The sequence below is a fragment of the Pollachius pollachius genome (genome assembly GCF_949987615.1).
Source record: "Pollachius pollachius genome assembly, chromosome: 14".
Lineage (NCBI taxonomy): Eukaryota > Metazoa > Chordata > Actinopteri > Gadiformes > Gadidae > Pollachius > Pollachius pollachius.
Genome location: NC_136947.1, coordinates 14,305,141 through 14,329,814, shown reverse-complemented (window position 1 = coordinate 14,329,814; position 24,674 = coordinate 14,305,141). Strand labels below are relative to the sequence as shown.

The window sequence follows — 24,674 nt, the reverse complement described above, 5'->3', positions numbered from 1 at the left end:
AAAGGAAAGGAGATATTGGTATCCCAATGCTTTACAGCGGCAATATTTAAAGCAACAGGCCACCGTCAAAGTTTACAGACTCAACGCGAAGACTCTTGAGACGCGGTAAAGCAGAAGAAAGTTAGTAAGAACATAATACACACCATAAGAAAATAAAATGCCAACCTCACATTTAAGAAAAACCAACAGGGGGCAGTTAATTTCAACATCAACATAGCCTATTTTTTCACATGTGAATTGGGATTCAAGCGGCCTAAAATATACTCGTAGGCCAAGTCCGACCTAAGTGATTCTCACTGTTGGTGACAACCTGATTGAAATCAATACAAGAAGAACGCATGGATCAAAAGAGCGCTTGTTGTAGCCCATCTTTGGAAAATTGTAGTTTCACGTTAGAGACGCTAGAGGTCAGCAATACTCAACGTCGCGCAATGACGTAGGTAAGGAAAAGTAAAGTCGAATTCATTTTAAACAGTGCTCTTTTCCTTTGTTTGAAAGGAAGCACCTTTTCATCTCCTTGACCCAATGACGTTTTCCACAAAGGCTAAGGAATGGACAATCCGTAGAGGGCCCTGGTTCCCTTCTGAATAATGTTGAACTTGCGAGATCGCTTTTTGAAACTGAAGGAGAGAGGAGGAGGAGAGTTTACAGGCTAGTTCCTTTGGGCCTCATCATACAGATCCAACTTACTGATTCACATGGTATCTTCTCAAGCGGAAGGGATTTCCTTCATGGAATTGATCCAGGAAGTGGAAGGAACCACTTCAACTTCAACTTCCTTAAACACCGGGCAAGTCTGCACCCCCAACCTCCGAGAAGGAATATACAACCGCTACATCGCCGTTTGTCTGTATGCATCTTTATTTCATTTGCAGCTTTGAATACTTTAGTGAAACATTAGGCACACAACTAAAATGTATTGTATGCATGTGTATTACATAAAAACAAAAGCATGTCTTTGAGTTTGCCATTAATGGGCTTGTGTTTTTTCGATTTTGCAGAGCGCTTTGGATATGCAGTTCTTTGGACAAGGCTCCGGGGAAAGTACTGCGTACAGGTTGTAGTGATATGGAATATGAGTGTTTGACCCATAATACGGCTGAAAAATACTGAAATGTAGTGTTTCGCTGAAACAGCAGCTTCTATATGAGCAGCACTCGAGTTGAGGGGGGATGCTTTGGAATTAAAGTGATTAAAATCATCCCCCTTCTGAAACAGCCATCCCCCCTTCCCATCCCGTTATTTTATCTATTAATGTGGAAATATTACCGCTATTTCATTATAGCGGTTTCCTTTTTCAATTCGGCGCAACGTTACTTTTCCCAGGGACAGATTTGACAGCGTGACTGCATTCTCGGGCAGTATGCTATTGCGCAAGCACGCAGGCACGCTTGCTGCGAGCCTGCGTGCTTGCGCAATAGTGCCTTCACGAGCTCTCATTCCACACCGTACGAGACAGACACTAGTAGCGTGAAGCTGTCTCTGCATCTCAGACATCGCTTTCGCAGGCAACTCCGTCCCCTTTTGTCCCTTTCATTCCAACCCGTGAGCAACGCTAGTCTCCCTCCTCTGCCGAATGCATTTTTGAAAAAAAAGAATAAGAATCAGTTTTTAAAATCCTTAAATGCGATACATGCCTCCGAATCATGTGATGCGTCCGATCAGCTGCGTTTTGGGGGATAAAATAAGAGCGATGACAGTAGTCATCGCTCTTATATTATCCCAAAAAATATATAATAATAATAATAATAATAATAATAAAAATCACACACCGTTGGTCTTCCACCATATGCGCTGTCATCAGCACAAATGATCTGTCTCCGGGGCGTAGCCACATGGGGGCAACGCATGAATGCACAGATCTGGTTCCTATATAATGCAAAGCTTCATAACAATAATGCACTGCAAAGCAGTTTCACAGTGTTTCCACACTTGCATCGTGATGCGCCTGTGATGCATCGCGGTTTTCTCAGTCTGGAATGTAACACTTGTTATCTTGTTATTGCGACCAATAGATATAACCACGCCCATTGATTTCCGACTCATAATAAGTGTTCCATTAAGTGAGTAAAGCTGAGGATAAGCGAGGACGCAAATATGTATCCTCACTTATAATAAGTGTCACATTAAGTGAGTAAAGCTGAAGATATTTGAGAATAGTGCTTCATTATTGTGAAAGATCAAGCCTGTTTGCTTCAACTCAAATGTTGGACCATTAACATGAGTGGTCTGGGGATCGCCTTGTCGAGATCGGGCGTCGATGGTCCAACTTCTCCTGGAATCGCTACCGAATTCGATAGCAAAAGCGCACGTCTTTGGTAGGCAGTAGGATGCCGAGGCCTGCTCTACTGTTGTCCAGCTGGGCCTTCTCCTGGCCTTGCTCCATCTCCAGGTCCAGGTACAGCAGCAGCAGACACAGGAACTGCTTGATCTCATTGATGGCGAAGAACCGGCCAGGGCACATGGAGGAGCCCGACCCGAACGGCATGCGGTAGTACTTGAGCCTCTGTCCGTGCTTGAAGAAGTCCGTCTTCTCTCGTCCTCCCTCGATGAAGCGGTCATACTTGTATATCTGTTGCCGTGGAGATGGAGAGAAGGTCAACATGTGGGTTATTTTCAAATAAGAACTTTTGGTTTTGCAGTTTGGAACTGCAGCATGCCAAAGTCTTCAAGTTTGCCACTTTCTTGGTATCACTTAAAAATTATAATATATACTTATCCCATGTTAGAAAATTGGCAACAGGTGCTACAATCCCTTCCCTTTTTACAGGCACACATTCCCATGCAAACACAACTACAGGTCCAGTAATAACAGGATCATGGTTATCAGCCAAGCCCCTAAACATTACATCAGTGAAAGCTGCACGAAAGCTTAACATCCTCAGTGCAAAAATAGAATATGTTAACCTAATAGTTTGCTTAATAGTCTCCAATTTTTGGGTGACGAAGGGAGAATTAGGTCTTACCTCAGGGTCTGTGAAGATCTCGGGGTCCATGTGCATCGTCTGAGGGTAGAGGGCGATGACGTCCCCCTTCCTGATGGGCGCGGAGCGCTTCTCGTCCAGCCGCAGAGAGAAGTCCTCCTGGGCCACGCGGATGTTCATGGATGCAGAGGAGAGACGGAGGCTCTCGTTGACGGCGCTGTCTGGAAGAGAGGACGCCGCACATTGCTATGCTAACATCTAATTTATGATCTACATTGATATGCTAATATGTAATGGATTATTTACATTGCTAAACGGATATCGAATTTATTATTGACATTGGCATGCCAACATCAAATGTATAATTCACATTGCTAGCAAACATCTTATTGATTTTCTGAAGATATTAAAGTTAAGATATTGGGGGTCCTGGGGAGCTCCCAGTGTCCACCAGTAGAAGACTGTGGTTGTACTTGACAGCTCTCAGTGCCAACCAGCAGAAGAATGTGGATGTGCTCGGCAGTTCCCAGTGTCCACCACTAACAGACTGTACTGGGGGCTCATATTAAAGGTCCCATGGCATGCTACTTTATGGATGCTTTAATATAGATATTAGTGGGCCCCTAGCACACTATTTGAAGACGTTCCCGAAATTCAGCCGTGGTGCAGAATTACAGCTACTACGAGCCAGTCGCACATTGAGCTTTCTCTAAACGTGCCGTTTCGGTGACTGTAGCTTTAATGCAAATGAGGAGGAAAGAGGCGGGTGAAGGAGGAGGGTGGGGGTGTGACCCTGAGCAGCTTGCAGCCATGGTACCATGCACTCTGTTTACAGTGGATGTATCGCAATCGCGAGGCGCACACAGCCTTTGGCCGTGTTCTGTAAATATTCTAGAACACTCCGGGTGCTCCGGCGGGAGTCCTGGGGCTCTATATCTAAATAATATCATATAATACATAGATATCTATATCATATAATATATATTATTACGGCCAAAAGCTGTGTGCCCCTCCAGATGATATTATGAATCTCAAACGACTGCGTCGGGTTCTCCGACGTCTCTGGTTCTTCCACGTCCACATCAATCTGAAGTAGACTGAACCACTACATGGAGGAGAAACGGATTGTTGACCGCGATTTTCTCCCGCCGGAGCCTCGCTGCCGAGGAACCACCACCTTGACAGCGGGCAGCGCTTAGGCACCACCGCCTCCTGCAGCGGGCAGCGCCGAGGCGGTGGTCCCTCGGCAGCGGGAAGCGGGGCTCAAGCAGGAGACATTCGCGAGGCAACAATCCCTTTCTCCTCCATGTCGTGGTTCATGTACTTCAGGGAGTTATCTAAATAACAAAGAAGTGTACAACACTTGCGTTACAGTGTGTGCAATCACACACGCACACACATGTGGTGCTCGCAGGGTCATAGTTCATTGGCGGGCCAAATTTTCTGGGCTGGCAATGCAGAGAAAGGGGAGTTGGCCTCTCCCCTTATGACGACATAAGGGGAAAATTCCAAAACGGCACGTCTGAGCTTCATTTTTTTCAAAGGCGGAGCAGAATTCCTAGTGCTTGTTTTACACAAAACGAAATTTCTAGCTACTGGGGGAGCATAGGTAGGCTAGGGGGACTCATATTAATGTTAGAAAACCTCAGAAAGTGAAATTTTCATGCCATTGGATCTTTAATCTGAACTCACCCATGAGGAGGAGCTGATCCAGTTGCTCCTTGCTGATCATCACTTCAGGTTGTTGGGGGCCCTGGGCTTCAGGGAGCTCGAGGACTTGGTGAAGCTCATTGCGAACAGCCTGCAGTGCCTCCTGCTGGTTGATCAGGTAGTAGAGAGCCCAGAAGGTGGCCGGGACCGTGTTCCCCACAGAAGCCCACAGAATGGCGAAGTGGTGAGCTGCAGGCCAACACAAACAGGTCATACACTCGTGTTCCCTATCTCTAGAACCTGTATACAGTACTTTCCCCGGAGCCTTGCCGAAAGGGGTCGGGACGTATCCAGAGAACTGCACATCTAAAATGCTTTGCATATTTCCAAAAACACATGCCCATTAATGGAAATCTCAAATGTAAAGCCACAACTGCAAACGCCACAACACAACTGCAAAAGCCAGAACACAAATGCAAAGACACAAGATAACTGCAATGCCACAACCCAAATGAAAGCGAGACAACACAAATCCAAAGACACAACAGAACTGCAAAAGCCAGAACACAAATGCAAAGACACAACATAACTGCAATGCCACAACCCAAATTAAAACGAGACAACCCAAATGCAAAGGCACAACACAAGTGTAAGTGCCACAACAAAACTTCAAACGCGACGACACAACGGTAGTGAGAGTTGATGGTTGATGACAATGAACAGGCTGACTTTTTTTGCCTACACATTGCCTACACGTGGTTGAGGAATGTTCTTCCTCGTTAATACATTTTATTACAGATAGGACAATGTAGGCCTATTGACCTTTTTGTGGATTCAACCTGAATTCTGCATATTGTGTAGCAAGAACATCTTATTCTAGTATGATGCCAGTAAGCCTGGCACAAGTGAAGATAACTTTTCAAAGATTACTTCATTTTTTATTAGGCTGAGGCTATTCACATTATCTGTAAAGCCCTGGATCTAGACAAGCAGTCGACATACCTGCCTTATCGGTGTCACTGAGCGTGTCGTACTGCTCCAACACCTCCGCCCGCCGGGCAATGAACTGCGAGGTGTTGGACCAGCACATCATCCTCTGGGGCAGGAAGTAGCGGATCAGGGTCTCCCGGACGGCCTTGGTCCGGCCAAGCAGCCAGATTGGGATGCGCCCCACCAGCAGGGGGAACATGTCATCAAACTTGGTGAAGTGATGGCGCAGGGTGGCCATGTCGCTGTGCCGGTGGGCGGGGGCCGGCATGCCGTACAGGGTGAGGAAGGTGGCCTCGAACATGACGCTGCTGCAGAAGTCGTAGAGGCCGCCGGTAGACCAGCCCATCCCGACCACCCCGGCACCTCGCTCCCCCTTCCCACCAAGATAGTCTTGACGGAGGACCAGGTTCAGGTTGGCCATCATGCACTCCGCCAGCAGCACCAGGTTTTCCCCCTGCAGGAGTCGGAAGGAGCGCTGGATCTGGTCGCCCATTTCCGGGAAGCGACCGCTGCCAACGGCTGGGTAGCCGAAGGTTGCCGGCGCCACCTGGTCGGCGAACTCATGGAAGTCCAGCTGTCGGCCGTATTTCATGATGGAGGGGTACATCAGAGGGTTCATAATGAAAGTCATGTATTTACCTGGAGAGAGAACATATTGAGTCGAATTACTTAACTGATGGACCTGATCTGCCGCTATACTGGAAGAATTGCAGAATTGATTTGAATTAAACCATTTTAATACTAACCTGCTATATACACAGTGAACACGTCTCCATATTTTTCCTGATTATTTTTAAGAAATGCTTGTGAATCCAGTCTGAAGTTCAAAGCCTTGCCGAGATAGGGAATCCAGCCTTGGATCAGCGGGGGCTCGCCTTCTCTTCTGCCAAAGTACAGGAAAGTACTGTTCAGCTAATTGCACAGGCAGATCACTTTTGGTTAAACTAAAATCATAATTAGCAGCCAGGGCACACTTTGTACACAGTGGTGTGGCTTGGTTCGGGGAAAACTGAAAAACATTCAATAGTTACACCAAGTTATGTTTAGTTATTGATCATGGCCATGAATCGCTTGCCAGAAGCTTATTTCCATTGGCTGTAAGTAGCCATGATAGCTTTCATGAGCGGCATCACTCCAGTGGCCCCATGAGCTAAACGCCAAGCTTAATTAAAGTAGAAATCATTTGAAGTTTCAGCTGACTTCAGTTGACTTCCATCAAGTTCAGTATAGTTCAGAGATCAGTAGAGGAGACAACTTTGCAGCACTGGCTTTTCAAAAAAGAACTTCATCATATTGATATAATATTGCTACACGTCTGTTAATGTTTAAACTCATTGACCCATCAGCCCTAGGGATTTGCAGTCATCCCATCAAGGGACTCACAATCATTGAGATTCATGTTGACTTTGCAATTCAAGTTCATATATTCAGGTTTAGTTAAATTGGTTTCAGTGAGCCCCAGAGGTTATAATTAGTGTCAGAGGTTACAAAGATATCTTAATCATCATGCGTAAGTCAAAGGGGAGAGAGATCTAGTTGCCTAATTTTCAGATCGTTTACTTTACAGTTTAGGTTGTATCAGCGATGTTGGGTGACGTCACTTCGGTATTTGAAGCGAGATCCCAAACAAACAGAACCAGCTCGCCCTTCCCTTGCGTGTTTTGTGCATCCAATAAAAACTATCACGAACGCAGCGCAAAACCCCACAACACCCACCCCTTGTCGGTTATTGGTTGGAATACTATATATCTGGGTTTTGAGTGGTTGATAGTACCATTTGGTTTTGTGTACGATCTCGGATCATAGGCTGCCTACAGAGGCAAGTTTTTTTGACGGCCTGCTTATGGGGCGGGCAGCTAGCGGAAAGAGATTAAGAGATTATAGAATCGCTGATACAACCTTAAGGGGAGGGTACCAATGTTCTGGCAGCATAGTGAGTGGTTGGCCGGGAAATAATCCCTCTTCTTTAAGTAGTTTTGGCCAGAAATTTGGTCAAAAATACATACATTCATTTATATGTTCTTCTACCTGTTTCCCATCTGTTTCTGCCCCAGAGCCTTCTCGACCCAGGGTTCCTGGGTCGTTCCGGATCTCTGTGGGGTCCCGTCCTGTTACCTCGACCTCTAGGAGGTGTTCAGCAAGGCTTGAGCCATTTCCCTGCCTCAACACGCCGACCCTATGACCCTATGTTCCATTGATCTGCTCCGTGGAACTTTATATTCTTTCGATGAAAGAATATAAAGACTCTTCCGGCATCATTCGTCCGTCCTCTTCCCAGCGGGAGCAGGGTTTTTCTTCGTTGGCAAGAAGGATTTATTGGTCTTACAAATGCTCCAGCATTGTTTCCTGATCTGGTGAACGACGTTCCCGGAGAGTATTTTAACCAATTTGTTTTTGTTTATTTCGATGATATCCTTATCTTGGATGCGTCTGATGGTGAGACTCATGTCAAGCATGTCCTCCACAAGTTCTGCAGTTGCTCCTCGACCACCGGCTTTCCGTAAAGGCTGAGAAGTGTGAATTCCACACCACCACTGTCCCTTTTCTGAGGTTTATTGTCTCTGCTGATGACATTCAGATGGACTGGTAATGTTCAAGTACCGGATGGCTGTCCCCCGAACCAGTTGTTTGTTCCGGCTTCTCATCGTGCTTAGGTCATCCACTGGGCCCATACCTTCCTCCTCTCCTGACACCCTGGAATAAGGCGTACTCTGTTTATGTTCAGGTTAAGCAACGCTTCTGGTGGCCGTTCATGGAGAGGGAGGTTGGAGAATATGTTGCCGCCTGTCCTCTGTGCGCCCAGAACAAGGTATCTCGTCACCCACCTCCTGGTCTCCTGTGTCCACTCCCGTTGCCTCATCTCCCCTGGTCGGATATCTCTTTGGAGTTCGTCACAATGTTACAAGCCTCTTTTCCGAGTGATACTTACGGTTACCGGTTTTCCGATTCCTGCCCGTTTACTCCTGACTACGTCTTTACCTTCTCCCCACTGGAGAAAGAATGACTTTTGCATCATGAGTCGTGCTATTGAGTCCCATTTCCCTGAGATTAAAGTCAGAAATCTGACTTTAACCTCAGAATTCTGACGTTAAACTTAGAACTCCAAATAAATTCACATGTGGCCATAATTCGCTTCCGTACATCACATCCAGATGTTGACTGATATATTTTGAGGGAGGGGAAGGGAAGGAATGTTTCAAAATTTGCAATATGCTGGTTCTCATCCTTCCTGACGAATCGCGCCTATCAGGTGACATGGAATGTCTCTTTGTCCAAACCCTGCACTCTTGACACTGGTGTCCCTCAAGGCTCTGTACTGGGACCCCTTCTGTTCTCCCTATAGACCAGATCCCTTGGCTCTGTAATCACTTCAGAAAGTTTTTCATATCACTGCTACGCTGACAACACTCAGCTATTCCTTTCTTTCCCCTCCTCTGACAAAACCCTGATCGAGACATCTCAGAATGTCTGGCCGACATCAGCACTTGGACGACTACCCATCACCTGAAGCTTAACTTCAACAAGACTGAGATCCTCCTGATGCCAGGGAAAGATTGCCCTCACATGGACCTACTGGTCACTGTCTCAGAAAATTGGAATTCAGTAGATGTGATTTCCTGTATTCTGGTGCATTTTGGGGATGGCCCCTACCTAAAAAATAATTCAGATTCATAGCCTACATCCTAACTTGCAGGGCCTGGACAAGCTTAATACACTGCATATTAGGGCTGTAACGATACACCAACTCACGATTCGGTTTGTATCACGATTTTTGACATCCCACGATTTTTTTCACTTATACAACAATTAACTTTATGTAACATTTAATAACAAATAATTTGGAACACAGAACAGATTTGAACAGAGAGAATACTATTAAAGTATAGCAAAATGAATAAATAAATATCCAAAGATTGCAGTCGGAGGATGCTTGCAGTTAGGCAAAAACCCTCAACTAGTTTTGTGGTTTAGGCTTACGTATTTGAAAATATTAATGTCAAATAAATAATAGTAATTTGAATAGTTTGGTAGCACTAACCAGCATTCCCGCTAGAAAAAACTGTGCCGGTCAAAGTGACCTGCGTAGGTTTCGTTTTCGGTCAAATATCCTATTATCGCTTCTTATTAGGCTATGTACCGTATTTCCCGCACTATAACGCGCACCGGATTACAAGGCGCACCTTCAATGAATGACCTATTTTAGAACTTTTTTCATAAATAGGGCGCACCGGATTATAAGGCGCATAGCATAGAAGATACTGCAGTCAAACGTTTGACTGGGGATGCGTTATGCATCCACTAGATGGAGCTGTGCTAATTGTATAGCTCGTCACGCGCAACGCAACTGTGAGACACAATTACGCAGTTCCAAACCTTCGATTTTTTAAATATCTTGCAAACGTGAATGATACAAAGTCGAGCATCGCACCCTCGAATCTTGTAGTGTGGCCAGTCTTCCGCCCGATTTCCTGGCTCTGTGATCGTATAGTGTGACCTTCCGTGAGTAAGCGCAGTAAAATGCTGTGTGCACTGACTACGATAGCGATAATGCTGCAAGCGGTGTGGCTTTATCGTAGTCGTAGTGAAACACTTTATTATTATTATTAAATTGTTTTTATTGGTTTTTCATACTGAAACATTTTGACAGAGCGCCGTTTACAACCAGTATGGATCAACCAATTAACCAATTGATCCATATATAAGGCGCTCCGGATTATAAGGCGCACTGTCGTTTTTTGAGAAAATTACCGGCTTTTAAGTGCGCCTTATAGTGCGGAAAATACGGTAGCTTAAATAATGACATAATCAGGCCGTATAGAATGCAATATGTTTAATAGCATAACTTTCAAATAGATGGGAAAAAACATGAACGTCTGATTCGCAATAACGAGGCATAGTGTTACGAGTAGCGTCTGTGTGTGTGTGTGTGTGTGTGTGTGTGTGTGTGTGTGTGTGTGTGTGTGTGTGACGTCAGCGAGTGAGTGGACAAGTGAGGAGAGCGGGCGGTAGCGTGTGTGTGTCTAGTGAAGAAACGAACAAGTCCGGTAGAATAAAGTACCCAGCCTGTCAATAATCTGGCCGCTTCATTCCGACCTATAAGCAGACCAACTGCCGGTCAAAGCACACAAAACACTAGAGACAGGGATCACACAGTCTATTTTTGCGTGCTTGGCCCACTCTGGATAAATGTCGTTCATATCGCATATGAGGACTTTGCAGGCTGTGGAAAAATGCAATCCTCCGTAGCCACGGAGATCTGTCATCACAGCGAGGGCATCTCGTCGCAGACTTACGGCATCGATAAGAGGAGCAGTGTCAGCAGACTATTATTTAGACTGATTATTAGCAAGTTTCAATCTGACAATTTGACCGGAGAAATACACTTTTGTCTGACATTTAATTGTTCCATTACCGGACAACGGAAACCCTGGCACTAACAGCTCATATCACGTGGCTGGATCTGGACTGGAAGGATAATGGGAATTAGAAAGGGCGTGTCACGCTTCTGCCATCTCACACCGTGAGACAGGTTCGTGGCTTTGAGTGTCGCGATTTTGGTTCGATACGCATATCGTTACAGCCCTACTGCATATACAGACTACTTTATGGCCATTCCAACAGCTATTGCTATTTGACCCATGGTTGTTATTCTGATATTGAGGCAAATCATGATCACTGTCCTATAGTGTTCATTTGTTGGGAGTCTCAAGGTCTAATTCAAATGCAGTTAGAAATCTGGGACTAGTTTTTCCGGTTGGGGATCGGAATGTAGTGGCCGCATTAGCTTTGCTCTCCCATTACTTTTTCAAAAATAATAGCTTTAACTACCCCAAACCTCTTCAAATACGAACCAACGACCAATTAACGTGGTATCTATGTAAAACTGGCAAAATGTCATCGAAACCAGGCAAACAATCCAAAAAAGACGACGCCAAAAAGGTGGAGGCCCATGGCACGTGTGGTGGCTCCTGTGTTGCTAACATCGCTGAACTGCTGGAGGAGCACAGAGAAGCCATCTCATCTGAGTTTAAAATGGCATTTTCATCTCTGGAAGAGAAACTGACTCAGACCCAAGCCACAGTAGAAAGTCACGACCAGCGCATCTTCTCGGTGGAGTCAAACGCTAACCTGCTGGAAGGGCGTATGCGTTTGCTCGAGGAGAAGTGCACAACGCTAGCTGATAGCAACACTAAGCTAGCAGCTAAAACAGCGGACTTGGAGGGTCGGAGCCGGAGGAATAATATCAGGATAATCGGGCTGCCAGAGTCGATTGAGGGGCCCCGGCCGACAACTTTCTTTTCAGACATGCTTGTGGAACTACTCGGCAGCCAAATACTACCAACTCCCCCCGAACTTGACCGGGCACATCGAGCCCTCATCGCCAAACCACCCCCGGGGGGTAAGCCACGGGTTGTTATTATTCGCTTCCACCGCTACCAAGTGCGAGAATTGGTCGTCAGAGAGGCCCGCAAACAGAGAGGTAAACTGCAATACAGGGGGAATCCGGTACTGATTTTCGAGGATTATACACCAGAAGTCCTGGAGCAGCGAACCAGATATCGAGAAGTCATGGCTGAGCTGTACAACTTGGGTCTGAGGCCATCTCTGCTCTTCCCGGCAAGGCTATCGATTGTGCTGAAAGATGGGGCCAGGAGAGGTTTCTCCTCGCCCGAAGAAGCCCGGGTGTTTGCCGCAGCCCACCACCAGCAGCCTGCGGCCCGATCGGGAGTGCCGTGAACGAAACAAAAGGGACGAACAACTCATCTGGTAACAACGTAGATCTTTATTTACTTTTTAAATAATTGCCATTGCAGAGCGGAATGAATCTTTACCCACTCAGGGTACTAGACTTCACTCACGCTGCGGGCTATTTCAACAAACAGGTGAGCCGATCCCAGCTGTCATGTTAACTTGGCTTACGTCCTCTCGGCAATACTGTTGGGCTGCGTTACTATTGATGAAAATGTTGTGCTCTTAGGAGCTATGATTGTGCTGTTACTCTTGTTATTAGCCATAACTGAGCTGTTACTCGTGTTATTGCTCCTGCCTCGTTAGTTTGCGTTACTGAGAAGGTATGTTTCGCTTATGTTGTGCTGTAGGCCGAATATAGCCTAATGTAAATTGGACACTTGCTGCTTGATATCCTCTGCACTGAAATTCGCTCAAGCACTAGAAGCTCATAATTCACTCACCTTCTCAAAGCCTGTTGCTTTTAAAGAGGATGGAGTATTATTAATCACACGTATAGATAATTATACTACGGACCAAGTTCTTTGGAATATTTCTTTGTTCTATTGTTCGTTTGACCTTAATAATGGGGATACTGTTACATATTTTGGGAAGAGAAGCTAAGCATTCGAGTGAAGGTTAGTAAAGGTTGAGTAGTGTGAGAGGTATGATAACCAAAGGGTTAGGGAAGCTATGGGGTTAGGGGAGGTGGGGAGGGGCATGGCTGGCGTAAGTAAGCCAACTTCCTTTTTTGTGTATTTTGTTAGTTTATTTTTTTGTCCCATCGATCTCATTGTGTCTTTCAATGTTGCATTTATTTACCTTTTCTTTTTCTCATTTGCTCTGGAACAATCCACAGACTGCAGTGCTGGTATGTTACACTTCATATCGATCTTTGTGCTATGGCCGACGTAGCCCATTCACAGAAGGGTGGTGGACAGGTGGTAAGAATACTCTCATTAAATGTAGGTGGACTCAATGCCACAGTCAAGTGTGCTAGGATATTCTCACACATTCAAAACCTTAAAGCTGACATAATGTTTCTCCAAGAGACACACTTACTTAATATTGATCATCAGAAATTGTCTAGACCTTGGATAGGACAAATCTTTCATTCTAAATTTAACCTGAAAACGAGAGGTGTGGCCATACTTGTTAGGAAAAACGTGCATTTCACTCCAGACAAAATTATTGCAGACCCAAATGGTCGCTATGTGATTGTCCCCGGTACACTGTACCAGAAACCGGTTCTCCTCGTATCTGTCTATGCTCCTAATTGGGATGACTATAACTTCATGAAAAACCTATTGCCTTCTCTTCCTAACTTAAATTCCCATGTGCTAATTGCGGGAGGTGATATGAACTGTGTCATTAACCCTCTACTGGATAGGTCTAGCTCCAGAACTTCAACACCATCTAAAATGTCTCAGACCCTCTCTGCCTTTATGGAACAATATGGCTATGTTGATCCCTACAGACTTCTACATCCCACTATTAAGCAGTACTCTTTCTTTTCACACGTACATCGTACTTTTTCGCGCATAGATTACTTTCTCATTGACAAAACACTAATTCCCTCGGTAATATCCACACAATACTCACCTATAGTCGTATCTGACCACTCCGCAGTAACCCTTGACCTTCGTTTTGACCATAGGCCTAAAGATTATAGGACATGGCGCTTAGATCCCCTGTTGCTGGCTGATGGGAATTTCTGTAAACAAATCTCCGAAGCCATTGACCTCTTTTTGGAAACCAATAACACAGAAGGCATCTGCCCTATGCTATTATGGGAAACCCTGAAGGCCTTTATTAGGGGTAAAATTATTTAATATACGTCCTATATTAATAAAAATCGTAGAGCGCGCCAAAAAGAACTGGAAGAATCCATTGCCACTGTAGACTATCGCTACTCAATTGATCAATCACCTGACCTTTACAAGGAAAGGTTGAAACTTAAGACTGAACTTGATCTTTTGACAACAAGAGAGGCTGAACAACTTCTGCTCCGCTCCAGAGGCACTCAGTATGAATTTGGAGATAAGGCAAGTCGGCTTTTAGCCCATCAGCTGAAAACTAAAACTGCTTCCAACCAGATTACTCGGATCCGTACTAATACTGGTGCGCTTACGTCTGACCCCGTAGAAATAAATAACGTTTTTAAAACATTCTATTCTCAGCTCTGTACGTCGGAGTCCTCCAATAATGAAGCTCATATGTTTGAATTTTTCACAGCACTAGACGTACCCGTGATTTCAGAGGATAACAGACAGATGCTGGACAGCCCTTTGCAACTTAACGAGATTACCGAAGCAATACAACTGATGAATAATAATAAATCACCCGGACGGTTTTCCGGTGGAATTTTTTAAAAAATGTATAGAAAAATTAGCTCCATTACTACTAAGGATGTTTACGCAGTCGCTCCGGCAGGGCTGCTTGCCACCCACCCTCACCCAGGCCTCAATTTCCCTTATATTAAAGAAGGACAAAGATCCCTTAAACTGTGCGTCTTTTCGTCCGATATCGTTACTGTCTGTTGATGTTAAAATACTTGCGAAGGCCATTTCACGTCGGTTGGAGACTGTTATGACCTCCATTGTTTCAGAAGACCAGACGGGGTTCATTAGACAACGACACTCATTCACCAACATTAGAAGGCTTCTCGGCATCATCCACACCCCACCTTCCCCTTCTGACCCAGAAGTGATCGTGTCCCTTGATGCTGAGAAGGCCTTCGATAGGGTGGAGTGGTCCTACTTGTTCACCGCGTTGCGGCATTTTGGCTTTGGGGGCAATTTTATATCTTGGATTCAATTGCTTTACACCTCTCCTCAAGCATCGGTATGCACAAATACTTCTCGTTCTAAGACTTTTCCCCTTTCCCGTGGAACGCGCCAGGGATGCCCGCTTTCCCCTCTTCTATTCGCCATCGCCATAGAGCCACTCTCGATAGCACTTAAAACGGAAAGAGGTTTTCTGGGCATCCAGCGATGGGGAAAAGAACACAAAGTGTCCCTCTATGCAGATGACCTGCTTTTGTACGTAAGGAACCCGTTGTCTAGTATTCCTCGGATCTTATCAATCCTTAACTTCTTCAGCACTTTTTCGGGATACAAATTAAATGTTCAAAAAAGTGAATGTTTTCCAGTTAATCAGCCAGCCTTGGATATCCCAGCACTGTCTATCCCGTTTAAGTTTTCCAGCTCAGAGTTTAAATACTTAGGTGTCGTCATTACACGATCTATAAGGTCCCTACGTGAACAAAACTTTGCAGCTCTCACCTCAAAAATCAAGTCTGACCTCCAAAGGTGGAGCCACTTACCCCTTTCACTAGCAGGGAGGGTACAAATAGTCAAGATGAACGTTTTACCTCGCTATCTATACCTCTTCCAATGCCTTCCCATCTTTTTACCCCGATCGTTTTTCAAATCTATTGACTCTGTTGTCTCTCAATTCATATGGGCGGGTAAACATCCTAGAATCTGCAAAGCTGCCATGCAGCGGAGTAGACCTTCAGGTGGACTTGGCTTGCCAAACTTCCAATCTTATTACTGGGCGGCAATCGCGCACAAACTATTACTCTGGTTTACATCCCCACAGAGCAGCTGGTGCCAATTGGAATCTGATTCATGCATATCTTCATCGCCGCAGGCTCTGGCATGCGGCACCCTGCCCTTACCTTACTCACAGTACACATCTAACCCCCTTGTCGTTGCATCACTCAAAATCTGGGCTCAAATAAGGGGACACTTTAAGTGGTCTTCCCTTCCTCAATCAACACCCATCTGCAAAAACCATCTCTTTGCACCAGCCAGAATTGATCCGCGCTTTGTGTTCCTGGGCAGAGGGGGTCTGCGCTCATTAAAAGATTTATATGTGGAAGGGTCATTTGCAAGTTTCAACCAGCTACAAGCCATATTTGGATTAACCAGTTCGGATTTCTTTAGATACTTTCAACTACGGGATTTTGCAAGAACTCATTCACCTACATTCCCACTTATCCCAACCGTAACTGGTATGGACCACGTTCTCTTAGCTAGCACCACCCCTAAAGGACATGTCTCCTACCTATATGACCTACTGTTGCCAGCCAATGAATTAACTATTGAAAAAATCAAATCGAACTGGGAAGACGAACTGCAAGTGACCCTTTCTGATCGGTTCTGGAGTAAAGCCCTTACAAATATCAAACTTTCCTCTTCATGTATGCGGCTTAGCCTCATTCAATTTAAAGTGCTCCACAGGATTCATTATAGCATGTCCAGGCTTTCTAAAATCTACCCAGATACAGTTGAAGATAAATGTAATAGATGCTCGCTCTCACCGTGTGACCTTACACATATGTTTTGGACATGCCCTAAGTTATTTACTTTCTGGGATTCATTCTTTAAGGTTATTTCTGAAATAACGCAGATCCATATCCCACCATCTCCTCATGTAGCTATTTTTGGAAGACTTCCAGTTGAAAATGTTGCAACAAATACTCAATCCAATGTAATTGCTTTCTCCTCTCTGATCGCTCGAAGGAGCATTTTGCTCTTATGGAAATCCCGCCTCCCTCCATCACTTAAATCTTGGCTTTGTGACATCATGTCCTTTCTAAAATTGGAAAAAATTAAATTTGCTTTGAGAGGCTGCTCGGATGAATTCCATTGTCACTGGCAACCGTTGATTAACTATTTCGACCGTCTGCCTGCGAGTGAAATTGCACAGTAGAACCCAAAACATACTTTACATTAAACTACACTACTTTGCATTAATTTATTATCTGTGCGCTGCTACCTGTCCACCACCCTGCCCTCTCCTGTAGGAGTGACGTATATATGAACACTGCGGTTTTAAAACATGTTTAAAAAACAACTCTGCCTTCTATAGCTGGTGTTATAAGTACTGCAACAATTCCATTATTTGCATAACACAATATTGAGACAGATTATTTTTTTTTTTTGTTGTTGTTTTTATTTATTTATTTATTTTTAGATATATATATACATATAAAGATACTTTAATATTATAATTCATCTTTGTATCTTTTTTGTTAAAGGTTCTCTTTTATATCATATTCATTTACTTGCTTAATTATTTGCATACATGTCTTTTGTCCTATCCTGTCCATGTCTGTTTGCTCTTGTCTGTCTTTATCATTTATGTATAATTTCTCTTTTTATTTAGTTTTGGTTATGTTGAGGAAGCTGGGGGTGGGTATGGGAGGGGTTAAGAAGAAATAATAATATGAAAAAACTGAAAATGCCTTTGTAATTGTCTCTGAATGTACATCGTACTTTTTCATCATTTTCTTTAATAAAATGTTTAAACAAAAAAAAGAAATCTGGGACTAGGGCTGCAACTAATGATTATTTTAATAATCGATTAATCTGTCGATTATTTTTTCGATTAATCAATGAATCGGATAAAAAAATTAAACATTTGTAATTGCCGCATCTTTATTCAGAAACTGAACATTACTTCAAATTCACAGAGCAGACTGAAGTGTAAAAACACCAGGTTATTGCTCCAACGTCCCGGAACTATTAAAAGTAATATTAAATGATAAAAGAAATAAAAAAAACATATCTCGGATAAATAACACAAAGAAAACATACAATGTATGGAATACATTTATATATATACAGTATATAAGGGATGTCCATGGTTAACCGATAAGATCTTTAACCGATAAATAGGCCTACTAATGGTTAAAAATAAATTAAATCATCTTAATTTCTCTCAGATGACAGGAGATCGTTAATTTGTATTGATATTGATACCATTTTCGAGACTCCTCGAAATAGAACTTGTATTATTGCTTTAATTGCTGATAAGATGATCATAGTTCAAGATAGGACGTTAAACAGGTCATAATTCCATCTTTACTGTCTATTTTATATTGCTGGGAAAACAGGTTTTTCGCCAAAATCTCAAATTTCTTTTTTTTTTGTGTTACATTTGAACACATCAATTGTATTACTGAGCCGACCTGAACACATCACATTTGACACTGTTTGCAACTTTTTTTAAGCTAACTAGCTCTATATCCTGCCGATTTTAACATGGATTTAAAAACTGGATAACTATTTTAAACTGACGGGACTTTCTACACCGTCCGGTTGTGTGATTACTACCGCTGCTTTGAATGACTGTTGATGCACGCGGTGACGACTCCGAGCCCGTCTGCACACCGTCTGCAGCAGCAGCAACTGACAGAGTTCTCGGTTGGACTAGACGGATACTGAGTTGAAGGAGTTTTTTTAACCCAAAGACGTGACTCAACGAATCGATGACCAAATTCGTTGCCAACGCTTTTAGCCAGGGGCGTAGGAATGAGTTTAACATTGGGGGGGACACATATCGGAAACCTGACAGATCCGGTATAATTTTTTGGTGGGACAAATGCGCCTGTCTCCGATATTGGAGGGGACACGTCCTCTCCGTCCCCCCCGGTTCCTACGCCTTTGCTTTTAGCAATAGATTTTTACCGATTTTATCGATTCGTTGTTGCAGCCCTATCTGGGACAGTTGCTTCATTTTGTTTCTATGCAATAGGCCGAAAGAATAAATTAATATGTAACTTACTTGCTCATTTTAAGCATAACATTGCTTGGGGAGTCCAATTCCTCCACTGAAAAGGGTGGAAAGTGCTTTTTACAACTCTCTGCTAGTTATGAAAAGCTGTCTCTGCTTGATAGACATCAAAAAGTTTGCGAGCTCACATAGACTTCATGCTTCATATTCATGCAACATCTTTAAACTCCTTGATGCTAGGTCATCTTTTGCTTGTATAACCTAGAAGCACACTGACACAATATTAACAACTCCTTTTTGCTTCTTTTTCCCATTCAGGGTCCATATGGACGGCAAAACGGGAAACTGCTTCTTCGCACCATGTAATGGTAAAGGTCAACGTCAAGTTTTCAAAATCTCAGGCATCAACACAATTATCTCTCGAAGCAAAGAGAAGGGAGATGACCTACACACAATCTTAGCATCTCGTGTTTCTTCTGAGGGAGACAGTGTTTCCATTCATGCACATAAAAACTGTTATTGCAATTATACGTCCACATCAAGGAACAGTGGTGTGAAGAAGAGGAAGGTGTCTGAGTCAAATAATCCTGGTCATAGGCCACTCAAGTCACAGACTCAACAATTTGAGTTTAAAAGAGACTATTATGTCTATTATGTGGAGATTAATGCATTCCTAAGGATCCAAAGCACTCTGAGCGTTGGAAGCAAGTGAACCAGTGCCGAACAGTTGATAGGGGGAAAGGAAACAGAACATTCAATGAGGTGTTGAAAAATGTATGTGATGAGCGGCAAGATGCCTGGTCAACTGCAGTGACTCTAAGATTAGCCGGTGTATGAGGAGATTTGCATGCCAGTGATGCTCAGTATCACAAAAGCTGCTATGACAATTTCCGCAAAATTCCACAAACTCAGTCAATTCTGAGTCATGTAGGCCAGCAATCGAAGAATCTCTAAGATTTGTAGTAGAGGAAATGAAGGGAAACATGCAGGAGACGTGGACCATGTGTGAGTTGTATGAAATATACAGTACAAACTTAGGTGCATTGACTCAGAAGCAAATGTTTGCAAATTTATGTGAATATTTTGGTAAAGAAATTGTAGTTCTGAATGTGGAAGGCTGTGAAACTGTAGTTGGTTTTAAGAATTACATAGCTTAAACACTGAAAATGGTCAAGCGGTCAAAGATGGATAATGAAGATGAAGTTGACAAGCTCATCAGGAGGATCAAGTCAGAAGTGGCCAGCATACCTAAGCCAAAAGATTATGATCTGAGCGATTTCTGCTTCACAAAGGACACAAGTGCTACCTTACTCTGCTTTGTGTCAAAACTTGTTTCTGGGGGAGCAACGACTAAGGCTTCACTCACCCTGACACAATCCATCCAGCAGTGGCACACACAATCAGACAACACTAGGACTCGCCGTGAAGCTCCACCATAAGTACGGTAGCTGTACATTGATCGAGACCCTCAATGATCATGGCCTTGTAACCAAATATGATGAAGTTCTACGCTTCCGCAAATCTGCAGCTCAGTTTGTTTCAAAGAACCCTGCTGATTATCACAAAAATCTTGGTCTGACTACTGAGTTGGGCCCCATATTCAGCTGGGCAGACAACTATGACCTCTACATCGCAAGTCCGAATGGAACCAAGAGCACACATGCCATGGTTTCTGAGTTTACACAACATCCAGCACCCGGCACCATCATGACCGGAAACATTGGAGTGATGCAGCTGAAGATCCCAAGGCTAAAGTGGTCTGAGGATAGGACTTTACGACTCACTCACTAGTCTCTACAACTGGAGCACTACACTGGTCCCCCTAAGTTGAAACCACCAGCACTTACCGTGAAGATTCTTTCTCCAGAAGAAGCTCACCAGGTTGCGGCCAGCTTGACACAAGCAAAGAAAAGAGATGCTGCTTGGCTATCACAGCTCTTCTTCCACTCAAATCCAGTGGACTGGGCTGGCTATAACGCATACAAAGACAGAAAATCCCAAACTACCAACAAACCTAAAACTATTGTAGTGTTTGGGCCCCTTATCGATTCTCCACCTTCACACCCGGATACCGTGCTCACAACCCTAGTCTACCTTGAGAGATCACTGAAGTGCTTTGGCATGAAGTATGCACACATCACAGTGGACCTGCAGCTCTACATTGTGGCGTGTCTAATCCAATAGAGTGACCCAATGCGATGGAAGTCTGTCACCATCCATCCTGGAATGATGCACACTCTGATGTCATTCCTTGGCTGCATTGGATTCTTGATGAAGGGTTCTGTCATGAAACAACTGCTTGCCGTGGCATTTGGTGGCATCGCCAACATTCTCAATGGAGAATCCTGGACAAATGCACTGAGTGCATATCGGATGCTCATGGCTGTACTCCTGCAAGATCTTCTGCAAGATGGACCACAGACTGATGCTGCTATCACAGAATATCTGGACAAGGTACGTGAACACCCTACAGCCAGGCTTTGGGTGGACTGCCTGATCCGTCCCACCTCCATCGCACTTAATTTCCTTCGTGCAGAGAGACAGGGAGACTTCCTCCTACAGCAGCACTGTCTCGAGCAGATGATCCCGTACTTCTTTGCTGCTGGGCACCATAATTATGGGCGGTATATCACTTGGTACCTAAGGATGGCGCAGAACCTTCCACATTATGCCAAGGAGGATCTCTTAGCAGGGGCTCATGTCTGTCGCCATTCTGATGGTGGAACTGCTGACCAGTTTGGTGAGCAGACCTACATTAAACAAAGGGAAAGGACAAGGTGGACTGAAAGGCATCTCAACCAATGAAGTGCAAGTTGCAGTGTGGATCAATTCCCATCCCATTTGCTCCCACCTTTCCCAGACAGTGGAAGAAATGTATGTAAATCAGGACATTCCAGAAAATTCAGAGGAGGAGGAAAATGTTCATGTGAATGGAAATGTGAAGCAGAGTAGATGGAAACATAAGGAGGAAGGTGAGAGAAGACAAGAAATTGATCAAGGAGATCGCAATGAAATCATGGAGGAGTTCCAGCAACATTCTCATCCGTTAAAAGAGAACCAGCAAATTCTTTACAACATCGTGAATGGACAAGTGGCACCAGACTCGGTGAACGTGCAGAATGCTCTTCACATTGGTGAACAGCAGAGCAAAGATTTTGCAGATTCTCTTCCTGAAGGCTTCCATAGCCCCATTGGTAAGAGAATCAGAACCATGGAGGTGATGAAGAAAGCTTTTTCTGTGAAAGGCAAGCCTATCTACGACATGCAGGCCCTCTTTGCTCGACTCTTAGTCGTGGGGCAGCAGCGTGGCATAGAGTTGAAAGATGTTTTTGATCATAAGCTCAGTCCAGCTCCACCATCACTCATTTATGAATTTGGTTGCCTGAGGAAGGGTGACAAGTCTGTCCTTGTCAAAAGATTGGGAGTACCTGATGAAAATGCTCCACTGACGTATTTGTTCTGTTGGTGTGCTGGGCATGGAAGGTCAATGTTCAATCAACAGTGCAGATGGAGAAGTGGAATGGCACCATCCTGGATATAAATGCCACCATCAGAGGATTGGGTGACAGATGTCAAGGTCTCCTGGGGATGCATGCGCTGTCGGGATGTGACACTGCCTCCTATCCCTGTGGGAAGGGCAAGACATCTGCGCTGAAAGTACTCCTAGGAAAAAACATTCCTGGTCTCAATACAGTGCTTGGGGAACCTGATGCCACTCATAGTGACCTAAAAGGGACCGAGTTCTTTGTCACACTGTATGGGCAGAAGAAGGCCAGGTCGATGAATAACACTCGCTTCCAGATCTACAGTCACAGCAAAAAGCCAGCCAAACTTAAGAAGCTTCCTCCAACTGATGCCAACCTGATGCTGCACATACTGCGTGCTCATCTTCAGGTCATGTTGTGGAAGGCTGCAGGTCTGATGTCTCTGGCCTCCTGCAGAGGCCAGAGACATCAGTAAGTTTGGGTGGGAGGTTGCTAAAGAAGGGGCTGTCATGCCCACTCTTGCCATCCAGGCAGTGGCTCCAATAAATCTGCTTGATGTCACCAGCTGTAGCTGCAGCACATTGAAGGCCTGCAGCAAAGGAAACTGCAGCTGCCATGCTGCAAGTATCAGTTGCACTGACTACTGCAAGTGTAAAGGGGGTGAGGTCTGCTGCTGCAACCCATTCACAATACATGTACATACCCAAAATGACCAAGAAGATGAGACTGAAGGGAATGAGGAAACAAATGATGAAATGGTGAAGGCTATTGAGTGGGATTGTGTGGTTCTTGTTGTAAATATGTGTGTGTGTGTGTGTGTGTGTGTGTGTGTGTGTGTGTGTGTGTGTGTGTGTGTGTGTGTGTGTGTGTGTGTGTGTGTACTACATATAGTTATTTTACAGCGTGTGTGTGTGTGCATGCTGTTTGCAGTTCTTGTATAGCTATTGTGTGTGTCCTGTAAGCATGCTGTGTAATATATAGTTCTTTCTTTTGCTGTATACAGGTCTTGTATATAGTTATTGTGTGTTTGTCTGTGTGCATGCTGTATAAAGTTCTGTCTTTTGCTGTATATAATTATTTTTGGTTTGTGTGTATGTGCATGATGTATATAGTTATTTTGCATCTTTGTATGAGATTTTATGAGATATATGGCCTCATTTGCATATTTAAACATTAAAGTACCAAAAACATGCAATACATTTTTCTCATATTATCTCATATTAACATAAGTAATCAACTAAAAAAGTTTCAAGTTAGCGAGCTTACATTGACTTCAATGTGGCCGGGGCCCCTGACTTGGAGGAAGGCTTTATTTCGAATGACCAATAACTAGCCTAGCCCAAACATTGACATTCAGACGCATTTAAATGGTTGGTGGCAGTGACAAGTATATCACACAATTAAACGAGGATAAACGCTATGTGTTTTTGTTGATTTATTTCGTATTGATAATAGTTTATTAATAGTTGGCAGATATATTCAAATTAATATTTCACGGAGGGGCGGCGCCCTAGCGCCCTCTATTGACCCACCGTCACTGTCCATACGTCACGTCTTTATAGGTTTGGCATGGACGCGCACAACCCTGTGTTAACCAAATATAATTTGGGGTGACAACAACAATCATAACGTCATAACTAGTTATGGGAACGTAAATTGACGGCTCAGGTTCCACCATAGGAGTGTGGTCTGATTGTTGTTTTAATACTTTATACTGGTTTTCGAGTATCAACTAATAATTTTAAAGATATGGAATAAAAATGCTGGGGGGGGGAAGGACAACTAAACACGCCTGAGATTCAAACAGATCGGGTTCTACAACTTCTCAGCAGTTGTTAAGCCGTGAACCGAAATTATTTAGGTCGCAGGTGAAGTTGTCCCGCCACCGGAGAACACGTCCCAAAGGTAACCGTTCCACACTTCCAGCAGACCTCTGCGGAGTTGTAGCCCATTCTGCGACCGCGCTTACTACTTTCCATGTTTTCTTTCCTTAACACTCACCTTCTCCGCCGTCTTAGCAGCCACGCGAGGGACAGGACGCCAATCAGCATCAGCAGCAGAATACACGACATGACAACTCTATCGGACGTCCGACAAACAATGCTCGAAGAAGTTGTGTTAACAGGATACCCGGGGTCAAGAAATGCCCTGTGAAAGCGACCAACTGGGTTCCTCCGAGATCGAGTGCTTCAGCAACACGGAAGTGATGTCAACAGATGACCCAACCGAAGCCCCCCCACCGTTGTCAGCGTCTGGAATGATTTCGTATACAAGTTGACGCCTTATGGATATGGAAATTTACCATTAGGAATCTGCCTTTTCTTTTTGCCAAACTGGCCTTGTGGGGAACGTAATATTGAATACTAATGTG

General features: G+C 44.1%; 1 protein-coding gene across 1 annotated transcript; it reads right to left on the bottom strand.

Moving 5' to 3' along the window:
- Positions 1 to 877: 877 nt before the first annotated feature.
- Positions 878 to 24,466, bottom strand: cyp7b1 (cytochrome P450, family 7, subfamily B, polypeptide 1). Its single transcript, XM_079751713.1, has 6 exons — positions 24,305 to 24,466; positions 6,311 to 6,447; positions 5,577 to 6,203; positions 4,617 to 4,823; positions 2,967 to 3,145; positions 878 to 2,572 (listed from the first exon to the last, which is right to left on the bottom strand). The coding sequence occupies exons 1-6, from the start codon at positions 24,373 to 24,375 to the stop codon at positions 2,285 to 2,287; spliced, it is 1,509 nt and encodes a 502-aa protein (XP_079607839.1). The 5' UTR covers positions 24,376 to 24,466; the 3' UTR covers positions 878 to 2,284.
- Positions 24,467 to 24,674: the final 208 nt, after the last annotated feature.